The following is a 12,718-nucleotide window of genomic DNA, read 5'->3' as shown; positions in this document are numbered from 1 at the left end:
CCTTATATACCTACTTTCTCCTGGAAATTGAGATGTTTTAATTTTTACAGCAGCGTTTTGAGGTTCCCATCTCTACCAGAGCTTTCCATTAATGGGTTTTAAACTAAACGCCACTTTTTAATAAAAGCATATTGCTACATGTAGGCAGTACTTTGTGCTTTGCTGCAGAAGTCTTGAGCTCTCAAGTTATTTTAAAAATAAGTAGTAGTACAACCCATGTGTTCCCTGTGTGGATCTAGTTATCAGACTGTATTATAATTTTGACACAATATTCCATGAAATGCCCATTAGTAATCTTTCTCTCTGAATGATGGATAACTTTGGCGTGTGCTGTTTATCTGTTGTGTGATTTCTAACTACCATAACTGACATAGGAGGATCGGCTCCGATCATGTCCCTAGTCATGTCATCTCTCTGAAAAGGAAGTTGTGTCTGTCCTCTCTATTTCAGCCCCAGACAAACAACACTAAAAACAGTGTAGTGAGCGCTGTAATGAACGCCATGAAAGAAAGCAACACGACCTCTTCTACACCGATGGTACCTCATCTACATTTAACTTATTTTGTTTTTTCAATTTTTATTTTTTTAACCCATCTACTGATCAAGTGTTTACAATAGTGTTTGGCGCATGTCAGATGTTTTTGAAACCATTTTGCATGTACTAAAAATAGCTCCGACGTGTAGTTTGCTGTGCACTACTTGTTTTTCCCTTATGTGTTTTTTTGGAGGGCTCGTGTCCTCTCGAAGCACGTCTGGTACACATTGTGGTGTTTTATAAACGTGTCATTAGGAGTGATTTGTTCTTGCCCATAAGCTGCTGGTTTATGTCCTTCCTCACTCTTCTTGTCCTTAGTTTGCCTTTTTAAGCGTATTCACACCTCTATTACAAGTACAAACAAAATAAAGTCATCGAACGTAACTGTAACATGCTTAAAAATAAGACAAGAATTTGAGCCAAGTCACCATACAGAATAGAATAAATATATGGATTTCGGCAAATAACAAGGTAATTTGTGTCGGAGTGCGTAAACCAGTCACAGTAAAGATGCAGTATCCCACACAGTAAGCTGTCAGCCTTTTGGCTGTGTTGGAAACTAACAGTGTCTCCTGGAGTTAAAAAAAAAAAAAGGAAAGTGGATTGACACTTAACATGGGCCTAGTTTGCTTGACTGCCCAAATAGCTGAGCAAAGAGCATCCTGGGACCTCCAAAACAATCCATTAAGAGCACAAGTTAACCCTCGACCCCTCCTGAGGCCTCGAAATGCCTCAGCAGTGCTGATGGACAGCTAGCAACCACTTGGCAATTGGAAAAATATTTGTAATGTTCACTTTTTTGAGGGTTCAATTGGGTCACAACATTTGTGAGAATAACTGGAAAGATAATCTGAGGGAAAACATAGTGCATATAATCCAGGAATTGCTTGACTTCAAGGTGGATCTTTTACTTTTCTCATTCTCCATTCCTGGGGTTTCAGCAGAATTAGTTGAATTTGAGAAACTGCATCTTTAAATCATCGTGACACGTGCCATTTATTATTTTATTATAAGTGTACACGCGTGGTCGGTTTTCTGTAGTGAGCTGTGAATGTTCTTCAAGCCCATTGTGGACCCCAACCTTGTGTTAATTTCCTCATAAAGTAATTGTCTATTTAGATCATTATTTATTTATTTGATCTCAGAATCCTCAATTTGTGTCTTAGCCAAGACAGTCACAGCAGCTTTAAAAGTGTGTGTGTATTCCTGGAGGATGCTGCGTTTAACCAGATTGTTGTGGATGAGTCTTACTACTTTATTCATGATGTGAAATCTTGTTAAATTTTACAGGAGCCACAAACTACAGTTGTGCACAACCCTGTCGATGGGCCCAAGGTACATTTTTCAAAAGCATTTGGAATAAGGATGGAGAATCGCTTCTCAAATTGCACTTTTGCACCGTTTTATAAATGAATTTTGACTGATCAAATGAAATGATCCTTATTGGGTTTTAAAATTTAGTTTTCTATTTTATTAAATGCCAAAAGATTTTTGGGCCTAATAATCAGTATTATTAACATGCTATTAAATTTTTTAAAATCATATTTTGAATGTTAAAAGTTTTATAGATAATTTTAAATTTTGTTAGAGTAATTGTTGTTTTTGTTATTTTTATAATTTTGAATTCATTTTTAATTTTAGTTTTTTAATATTTTATCTGATTTCAGTTTTCCGTTTATTTCAGTTTCAGTACACTTATTTCAAATAACAGAGTTTTTACTGTTTTGGTTTTAGTTTTAGTTCATAATAATAATCCTGCTAATAATAATAATTATAAAACTTGCCAAAGATTTGTGCGCCTTCATTGTTGCGAGATATTAAAAATTAAGATGTATCAATAATTATTTTGTAATTGTTCTCTTGGAATGAAAAACAAGTTGAACTGTGGGGGTTGTTGTTAGTATTATTATTCTAACTCAATATATTAATGTAAATTATTATGGTAAGTTAATGTTTAACTTATGATTATCAAAAATCATGCTTGGAATCAAACACATGTTGAATCTTGTGGGTCCTAATTCTGGAAGTATTGTAGAGACCATAACCTAATGTTGCTAATATTAATTTTCTTTCACGTCTCGTGTTTCGTTTGTCTTGTATGTTCTTTGTCTGTCTCTATTTCTCTCCCCAGGGCTCCACAGAGAGCTGTAACACCAATGAGGAAGAGGATATGAAAGGTAGGAAAGGTACACAGATCTTCTCTCCTCTTCTCTGCATGCCTCCAGCACTGTGGCGTTGCAGCTCCCAGTGCTCGTGTCAGAAGAGTAATCCCTCTCCTGTCCGATCACAGAACCAAAAACACACTAAAAAGCCTTTGATTAAACAAAATACATGTCACGTCAGTCAGTATCTGTTTGAAATTTAAAATCACGAGGCTGCAGTGACACCTGAGGCTTTGTGATTTGAAAACAGGGCCATGAACGCACGCTGCCAGACGGACAGGAGGGGAATTACGGTAGAGGGCATTGAGACGGGGTTAGATGGATTGTGATTTATACGTTTAACATGCATGATGGCACAACCCTTTGTGTTTTCAGCTAAATTGCTAGCTTAGAGATAGTGAAGGTGCACCAGAGAGATTTAGAGTTTACAGTGTTCAACAAAGTAAATGAGGGCAAACTCTCTCTCTCTCAAAAAAAGAGCGTATTCACAAACAATCCTTTTTGGATGGGATTAGATTTCTTTGAATTTCAAGATAGACTAACATAGACATGATCAATTCAAACTGAAATAAATTCAGTATAAGATCTTACCCGATGTCCTCAGGGAAAACTAGTCCCATCCGAATAGCGTCTCTGTCAGATCACTCAAACAGTTCGTCATTGTCACACAAATGAGCCAAGTTCAAATCAATTATGTACATAAATATATATGCACACATCTGTCTTAAAGCCGTCAGTGTCTCAGTCGGTTTTCTTGTAGATTTTGTGCGTGTTTGTGTGTCCTGTGTTTTTCACCCCACTTATTTAGATGTTTGTTGATGTGCCATGTCTTGTAAATTCATTAGCATGTTGTGAACCGGCGTGCTTTTCCCGAGGGACTCTTGCCGATACAGTTTTCTGTCACGAAAAGGGCCAGACTCGAATTCATTTCCTCTCCTTATTCACTCCGGGCCTGGACGGACAATAGCTGCTTAAAGAGCCTTATCATTAGCTCCGTCACGTCTGAGGTTAGGTGATGAGGACAGGAAATTGGCACGGAGCCTGGAGAAATAATCTCTGAGCGCGCTGTTGTCCAAGCACAACAAACACGACTCGGCTTCACCACACCCATAGATACAGACCTGCGTCACACCATCTCTCATAACTCCACTGGGAAATCCAGGATCATCACCTTTAGTCCTGCTTCCATAAACACAGTTCTTCTTTTATTGAGAACGGCTCATCTAAACGCATCCCATCCAGCGTCTTCGTGCCCGTTAAGCTATTTAGTCATGATGAAGTGCCAGCATTGGTGTGGTGTTTGTTAGTGTGTTTGGGCTGGTGAAGGACATGAGAGATGTGTGTGTTTTTCTCCTGGTGGCGTGTGGTTTTGGGGCTGTGCCAGCCGAGAGTGCGCAGGGAGCGAGCAGTGACAGTGCCGTGATGAGTCAGTGCAGTGCCGGGGAAGAGCTGCCCGCTCTGGTGGCTTCACCACAGGGCTCTCCTGCCAGTAAGTCAAGATCCTCTCGTACCACCTGGGCACCTTCAATCCCTCCTCAAACCTTCAAGTCGAGACCTTTTTGTCCCCCCACAACTCCAGCCCTTCTGCCCTTTAGCGTACTACTTTCCGTGTAGAACAGTACTGTATATCAGTTGTTGAGCCCCTTTCTTATTCACCCCCTGATGCATGCTGCTCAACTATCCTATTTCCAGGTCTATTTTGTTGTAAAATGGCCCTTTAGTAACTAGATCAAACTATATTCTGCTCCTGATTTTTCCTACATTCTCCTTCCCAAGTCTCGAACCTTCCCCTTTCAGAAGTCGTAATTTATATGCTTTTTTGCACATGCACACATTTTAATATCCCACATCAAAGCTACATACTTGTGATTTCATTTCTTGCTGGTTAACAATACTCTATATAGTCTGATGTTTTGCTTGCCCAAATCCTATATATCTATTCTTTTATTTGTCCTGTTCTAATTTTAATTAATTGTATTATATTTCTTTAACTGGGTTTTTAATATGACCAAAACCATTTAGATTCACTACCATTCAAAAGTTTGGGGTCAGCAAGATAATATATATATATAATTTTTTTAAATTAATTTATTAATACATTAATACTTAATCAGCAAGGAGCATTAAATTGATCAAATGTGACAGTGAAGACTTGTACATTGTTACTAAAGATTTCAATTTCAATCAAATGCTGTTCTTTTGAACTTTATATTCATCCATAAATCCTAAGAAAATATTACCACAAAAATATTAAGTTGCACAACTATTGTCAGCATGAAGAAATCTTTGTTGATAGAGATTTATTACCCCCCCCCACACACACACACAGACACACACACAATATAACACAAATACAGCATATGCATAATACAAATTAATGTCACCAAATGAGATGTTCATAAAAATAGCTGAAAAGCACACTTATTTTAACTTGAGACTTATTTTTAACTTGCAGTTGGAACTGACACAAATTAGGCTTTTGTTAATGGGCTGAACGTAGTCATGAATAATGGATAAAATAACATGGACTTGATTCTGTGTCCAAGCCAGAAACGCTGCAGCTGCAACACCTCATTTAGGACCTCATCCACACCTGCTCTCTTCATTTAACATCTGTCAGCATTTGTCTTTCACAATTTCCTCCAACCTTCCTCCTATTCCCTGCTTCATACAATCTGATCAATTCATTGTCTTTCAGCATTTTGACTTGTTTTGAACATCAGATTTCCTTTTTAATATTTTCTTTGTCTTTTCCATTCTTTTTTATTTAATTTCGTGTACATGGTAACACTGTTTATGAAGTACAACAAAAAGACCATATTGTTGAATCGTTTACCCAAAAATGTAAATTCTGTCATCTAATTCTCATGTTGTTCCAAACCCATATGAATACTTGAGGAGAAATTTAGCCGAATGTTCACGCTGCTCATTTTCATAAAAAAAAAAGCTGTTGAATATACTATATAAGTCATATAAACCACTTCTATGATACATTTTGGAGCTCAACATTCATCATGTTATTTCATAGTATGAAAAAGAGCTCTATAAATGTTCTCCTTGTCTTTTGTGGGAGGAAAAAAGTTTGGAACATGAGGTTGAGTAAATGATTACAGCTTTCATTTTGGGCTCTGATGTTGTTCTTCATACTCAGTGTGTTCATGCCTTCCTCTGTCATTCTGCATGCATCATCACCTGTGTTGCATGTGCTGGGTTGTGTGTTGCAGCAGTCCCCGTGCATGACGTTAAACGCTTGGCATGGAACAGTTCAGAACATGCCTCGTGTCCAGAGTTAGAGCGCACTCATTCTGGCCCCTGTGCCTCAGCCCATGGGGTCGGCGGTATCACGGCGAGTGGGTCCACAGCTCAGTGTAAGTGTGTGGGGTAGACCAGGACACACACACACAGAGGATGTCAGCAGGAAATCAAATTCTTCATACTAATAGAACGTCACAGTGGGCAGTTGATATTGTGTTAGTCAAGGTTGTGACTTGTCAGGTTGATTTTAGTTGTTTTGTAATGGAGAACGTGTTAATCCAAATGCATATTTACACACACATTTACATAAAGCTCAACTTTCACCACAAACATTCAAACTGAAATGAATGCATTTCTACTGACCCCATCATGCAATGTGAGAAAATTCATGCTATTTATAGTCACTTTTCTTAATTTTCTATGAGGGGAAAAAGGTGTGTTCATCTCATGTCAGAATTACTGTAATTATGAAGTTCTTGTAAATTGAAGTTCTTTTAAACACTTTAGCACCTCACTACTGTAATGTCATGTAGAAACACAGAAAATGGCAGCAGATTTAGCAGTAAAATATAGTCAAGTAGTTCTTTCCTTAAAATTTCTGTTCAATAATTGTAGCCATTGACTAATATCTTAATAATGCAAGACTAATAAAGGAAAGGCATACAATACAATTTATTGTAGCTAGCAGAGAGTTGCATAATAATGACTAATGTCCTGCTAAATAACTTTAAAGTTTATTAATAATGAATTTGATTTTTTTTGTTTGATTACTATAATTATACATATTCCTCTTGGTATTATTAGTTTCATAGAAATGCATAACGAATAGAAAGTCCTATTTGAAAGCTAGTAATTGCGGTAAATACAGCATGGTGTGAACGCACCAAAACTCACCAACTAATAAGCTTTTGGGTGATGTGACCAGAACTGGCATCATCAGCACTTTTTATTTTTATTCAGGTATATGTTCTTTTTCACTGACTTGACAAATTTGCATCATGAATTGTTTGTCATTTTTTTGCCACTTTTACTCCTGGTGTCAGTAGGCTTTAATAGGACATTCTCACGGGTATGTATGTTATGCTTATTAACTTCGCTTTTCTTTTTATCATTTCATTTCCTCTCCCTCCATCATCCCTCATCTTTCACACATCCTGTTTGAGTAGCTCGTAAACAGGAGATTATAAAGATAACGGAGCAGTTGATCGAGGCTGTCAACAATGGAGACTTTGAAGCATACACGTGAGTACAGCCCACCTGCACTTGCTTCAGCTTGTTTGTAATAAAGACACTAAGAAAATTGTAGGTCATTGTTTGAATATGTAAGGCTTTAAGTGGATTTTTTATTCAAATGATCTAACAGTTCTATAAAATGTTGGTCTGAACAAACTGAAGTCCCAGACTTGACCCATAGTCTGTGAACAGATAGAGAGAATATTGTATATAGCCATGCAATGATTGATATCTCCAGTCATATCTGGACCACAGCATATGTTCATTCTGAAATTAAATTGTCATCACTTTTATTTATTTTTTATGCTATATGATTGTCTTTTGTTATATAAACACTGTTTTCATACTCTTGTCTACCACAGAAGAATCTGTGACCCTGGTCTGACCTCTTTTGAGCCTGAAGCTCTGGGGAACCTGGTCGAGGGCATGGACTTCCACAAGTTCTACTTTGAGCACTGTGAGTCTTGATTAACTATGCGTATAGTTGTTTTACCTTACATAAATATTCATATAAGTTACATACTTTGACCATATGTAGATCTGTGTTCAGATGCAATCCATGTGTTTGACTTTTTCAGTGTTGAGTAAGAACAACAAGCCTGTGCACACCACTATCCTCAATCCTCATGTTCATCTCATCGGGGAGGATGCTGCCTGTATTGCGTATATCCGGCTGACGCAGTACATCGACAGCCAGGGCCGCCCACGTAGCTGCCAATCGGAGGAGACGCGTGTGTGGCACCGCCGTGATAGCAAGTGGCTTAACGTCCACTTCCACTGCTCAGGGGCTCCAGCCGCCCCCTTACAGTGAACTGCACAGGACAGGTAAAAACACTCCATTCGTACGCCTACGTTTTTCTGTCATTTAATATCTTTACTCAGAAATGTGTGTATGCCTGTTTCTACCTCAGTTTCAAAAAATAAAATGAAAAGCTAACTGTAGAGGTAATCTCACTATTGTGATGTTATTTTTCATGATTGCAGCTTTGTCTTAAAAGTGACTTCTGTTGTAAGTGTTATATCCTAAACTGGGTTTTGACACTTTTTGAACTTAATTTTGTGACTTTATACAGTGGGGGGGGGGATGATTTGATCCCCTGCTGATTTTGCACGTTTGCCCACTGACAAAGAAATGATCAGTCTATAATTTTAAAGGTAGGTTTATTTGAACAGTGAGACAAAATCCAGAAAAACACGTTTCAAAAAAAGTTATAAATTGATTTGCATTTTAATGAGTCAATAAGTATTTGACCCCTTCGCAAAACATGACTTAGTACTTGGTGGCAAAACCCTTGTTGTCAATCACAGAGGTCAGAAGTTTCTTGTAGTTGGCCATCAGGTTTGCACACATCTCAGGAGGGATTTTGTCCCACTCCTCTTTGCAGATCCTTTCCAAGTCATTACCGCCTCTCCTGATGGTACATCCATCGTCTCTTTGATGCGGTGCAGTTGTCCTGTCACCTTAGCAGAAAAACACCCGCAAAGCAGAATGTTTCCACCTCCATGTTTGATGGTGGGGATGGTGTTCTTGGGGTCATAGGCAGCATTCCTCCTCCTCCAAACACGGCGAGTTGAGTTGATGCCAGAGCTGGATTTTGTTCTCATCTGACCACAACACTTTCACCCAGTTCTCCTCTGAATTATTGGCAAACTACAGACGGGCCTGTTCATGTGCTTTCTTGAGCAGGGGGACCTTTCGGGCGCTGTAGGATTTCAGTCTTTCACGGCATAGTGTGTTACCAATTGTTTTCTTGGTGACTATGGTCCCAGCTGCCTTGAGATCATTGACAAGATCCTCCCGTGTAGTTCTGGGCTGATTCCTCCCCATTCTCATGATCATTGAAACTCCACGAGGTGAGATCTTGCGTGGAGCCCCAGTCCGAGGGAGATTGACAGTTATTTTGTGTTTCTTCCATTTGCGAATAATCACACCAACTGTTGTCACCTTCTCACCAAGCTGCTTGGCGATGGTCTTGTAGCCCATTCCAGCCTTGTGTAGGTCTACAATCTTGTCCCTGACATCCTTGGACAGCTCTTTGGTCTTGGCCATGGTGGAGAGTTTGGAATCTGATTGATTGCTTCTGTGGACAGGTGTCTTTTATACAGATAACAAGCTGAGATAAGAAGCAATCCCTTTAAGAGAGTGATCCTAATCTCAGCTCCTTACCTGTATAAAAGACACCTGGGAGCCAGATATCTTGCTAAATGATAGGGTATCAAATTTTGTTATTCTGTCTCTCACTGTTAAAATAAACCTACCTTAAAAATGATAGACTGATCATTTATTTGTCAGTGAGCAAACGTACAAAATCTGCAGGGGATCAAAAAAATTTCCCCCCCCACTGTATCAATTGCAACTTTATTTTTAAACTTTTTTTTTTTTTGGTTGTGTATTTTAGTTTTTTTTACTCTAAAGGAACAATTTATAATTGTTCTGTGAATTTTTGTGGACAAAATCCAGTCATTTGAAAAGAAATCCACATGATTAGAATTTCGCGTATGGGTTGCGTGACGTAATTACGTTACAATTTCCCCATTATAGATTTCGTAATGTATTCAATTTGATCACGTGCATTCGCTGCATTGACAAACAGAAAGCAGATTGGTTTGAAAGTGACTTTTATGTGAATTGGGCTTCATACATCGCGACACTATTTAGATACATCACTTTTTTGCAAAATTGTCCAGAAATTTCTGTAACGTTACCGAACCTTAAACCACAAATAGACTTCATAGAAATGCACCTAGTTAAGAGAGTAAAAATTGTGTTGCAAAATTGTGTTTTTGTTGATGTTGCACATTTCCGTTATTCCGATATTTTTTCCAGCTTACCTGGATTCTCAAGAGAATGGGAATGTTTCTTCTTTGTGGCTGGACGGGCACGTGAAGGCCAGCTGGATGACAGCTCTTAAAGTTAAAGACACACCAGTGAGGAACTCTGACAACATCCAGTTCAACTGTCAACACCACCTATCCTGTCCAATCTTTGACCAACGGGAGCTGGCCGCGGCTGTGGCCCCGCCCAAGGGACGGTGCATGTATCTGACGCCCACATGGGGGTGCTGTTTTGTCCTTTTCCCACGGAACCATCTTCTTTTGCCCGTTAAAGATGTTCAGAAGGTGTTGTAAGTACTGATCTATGAATTCATAAATATACTGTATATTGTAAAAATCACTAGCTGAACCAGAAGCTACAATCAAGTTTGAAAAGCATTTATGTAGGTAAACCAAGGCGGAAGTTGGGAGGGAGGGGGGGTGCTTCAATTAAAAAAACAACAAACAAAAAAAACACAAAATGGACTTGCGCCCAAAGAATGCTAAAGTTTACAGGTTTGTCATCACAGTCCTTCTTGTATACTTCGCAAATTTTTGGACACAAAATCAATTATGGGAAGGGGTCAACTAATCCGAGAGCAAGGCAGTGAAAATGTCCAGAAGTTCTTCATATCAAAAAAAGAACCAAAGTGTAGTTTTTAGTCTTTTTAAGGAGTGTTTCTGTTTGGTGTTGGCTTTTTATGTAACCTGGATCTAAGAGGTTTGTGCGGTCCAGGTTTTAGTAATCCCTTGTGTTAATGTGGAACTCTTCATTTTCCTTAGTTTTTTTTTTCTTGGACTGACATAACACAAGTATTTTGTGTTCAGTTTGAATTTTTAAGACTATTTTATTTTTAAGTTAATCTAAATAAACATGTAAAGATATGCAGAGATATTTAAAGGAGATATAAACTCTCGCCATCCAGGTTTAGGGTCGATCTGTTTGCGTGTGTGTGCGATCGGAACTTGTATAAATTGTATCCCTCATTTAGATTTAATATAAGGAAAGCCCAAGTGAACAGCATGCAACTGAACACTGACCAGTAGATTTGCTCTTACCGTTTTGTTAGGACACGTTAGCGACGTAGACATACCACTGCAGGACGTACTGTGATAGTCAGATATGAACTTCTCTCCAGTTTCTGAACTCAGTGACTAAATCTGAGCTCAAAGGAGGACTAGTCATTTTTACAAACTACATCATGGTGAAAATAGCTTCAGTAGTCTGGTGTGTTGTGATTAAGTCTCCTTTAAAACTCGCCGTCCTTTCTTACACCCACACAGCTGCATTGTAAAAGTACTCCGTTGTTTTAGTAACGTTGGACGTGTCTAACTCACCCTGTTCTCAGTGTTGTTGTAGTCATGGTTCATGTCGGTGAACATGCTCTGTAAATACATGTCGTTTAGTTCATCCGATCACAAGGAGCGCGTGGGGAAAATCCAAACACGTCCAGTTGCCATAGTTCTGTTGTTTAAAATCACAGTTTTAATGTTTGTACGATTGCAAGTCACAGTGGTTTGTTAGTCACCACCAACTATATTACGCAGGTTTTATGGCACTGACTATTTAAACTCAGTTTTAATGTTACTTAGAAGTGAGGGTTTGATTTGTCACGAGTTCATCTGTAGTTGCACCGCATGCTTTTTATCACTGCTATGGTTTTGTCTTTAGATTAGATTTTAGTATAGTTTGGTTTGAGGCGATATATTGCGTATGGAAAAAACACCCCGTCTCCTTGGAACACATCAGTCTTTTGTATGGGTCTGTAAATACATGTAATGTTGGCACACCCTCATCGTGTGCTGGGCTTCGTGACATATCAGGACTATACCTCCGCACGTGTGTAAGTGTGCGCGCGTTTATCACCTTTACAACAATGGTAGTGATGCTGTCAGATTATGTGACGATGCTGTTTTCACGTCCGTTTTGTGTCTCGTGCTTGTTTCTTGCTGGGGTTTTTTAATCGCTGTTTTCTTTTTCCTTTGTTTGTGCTATGGGGAACTGCTGCCTTGCCTGGCCAAACTAGATTACACTTTTTATTATTTTTGTTTTTACTTAAATACATCCTTTTACATGATTGGCATCTTCAGCTCCATGAAAATGAAAAGGATTGAGATGGCTACGAGGAGTCACTAGCTGGTAGATTTAGATTTAGCGAAATAACCATTCAACCCCTGAAAGCTCGGTCTGAATCCTGGGCCAGACGGCGAGTATGAGTCTTCTGGCCCACCCGTCCAATGACAGGAGAAATCAAACACGCAGTCTAAATAAACCGGCGAATATGCATGTATACTTTTCTTGGTAAATATTTTTTTTCCACTGTATGTGTTTGCTTAATAAAAAAAGGGAAAAAAATCTCATAGTATTTGCATCTCGACATGAAAATCACTCCATTTGGGAATTATAAGTGATGTACCATATTACAAAATGAAAAAAAGTAGAAAATAGTGAAAAAAAATATATAAAACAAAAGCCTCTGCTTGGTATGCTCCCCTCATTCTAAGTAAATCTATTGCATTGTAATGGTATACTATTGGGCTTCGTATATACTCGGAGTTTAAACATGGATGCTGGATTTTTGCATGATCATGCATTTAATAAAACCATGAAATGACAACTATCAAGTGTTTGTCTGAATGTTAGTAGGTCTTCATCATAGCTTTGTTATTATTGAAACTTGATCTGGAAAGTATTTAATAAAAAGCATTTCTGCAACTG

General features: G+C 38.5%; 1 protein-coding gene across 4 annotated transcripts in view; it reads left to right on the top strand.

Annotated features, from left to right (window-relative positions):
* LOC306852014 (calcium/calmodulin-dependent protein kinase type II subunit gamma-like) overlaps positions 1-12,718 on the top strand; it is a 79,033-nt gene extending 66,315 nt beyond the window's left edge. The window contains exons 14-22 of one of the 4 annotated variants that reach the window (XM_079388582.1): positions 451-537; positions 1,826-1,870; positions 2,667-2,712; positions 4,082-4,186; positions 5,925-6,065; positions 7,119-7,194; positions 7,548-7,642; positions 7,764-8,010; positions 10,013-12,718. In XM_079388582.1, coding sequence (XP_079244708.1) covers positions 451-537; positions 1,826-1,870; positions 2,667-2,712; positions 4,082-4,186; positions 5,925-6,065; positions 7,119-7,194; positions 7,548-7,642; positions 7,764-7,996 — 828 coding nt within the window. In that variant the 3' untranslated portion in view covers positions 7,997-8,010; positions 10,013-12,718. Of the gene's footprint in view, positions 1-450; positions 538-1,825; positions 1,871-2,666; positions 2,722-4,081; positions 4,187-5,924; positions 6,066-7,118; positions 7,195-7,547; positions 7,643-7,763; positions 8,011-10,012 lie in introns of all 4 variants that reach the window. The other 3 variants (XM_079388579.1, XM_079388581.1, XM_079388580.1) reach the window with 3 other exon arrangements.

The sequence above is a fragment of the Barbus barbus genome, assembly GCF_936440315.1.
Source record: "Barbus barbus genome assembly, chromosome: 32".
Classification (NCBI taxonomy): domain Eukaryota; kingdom Metazoa; phylum Chordata; class Actinopteri; order Cypriniformes; family Cyprinidae; genus Barbus; species Barbus barbus.
Note: the sequence above shows the minus strand (reverse complement) of the source record. Positions and strands in the feature narration are given on the sequence as shown.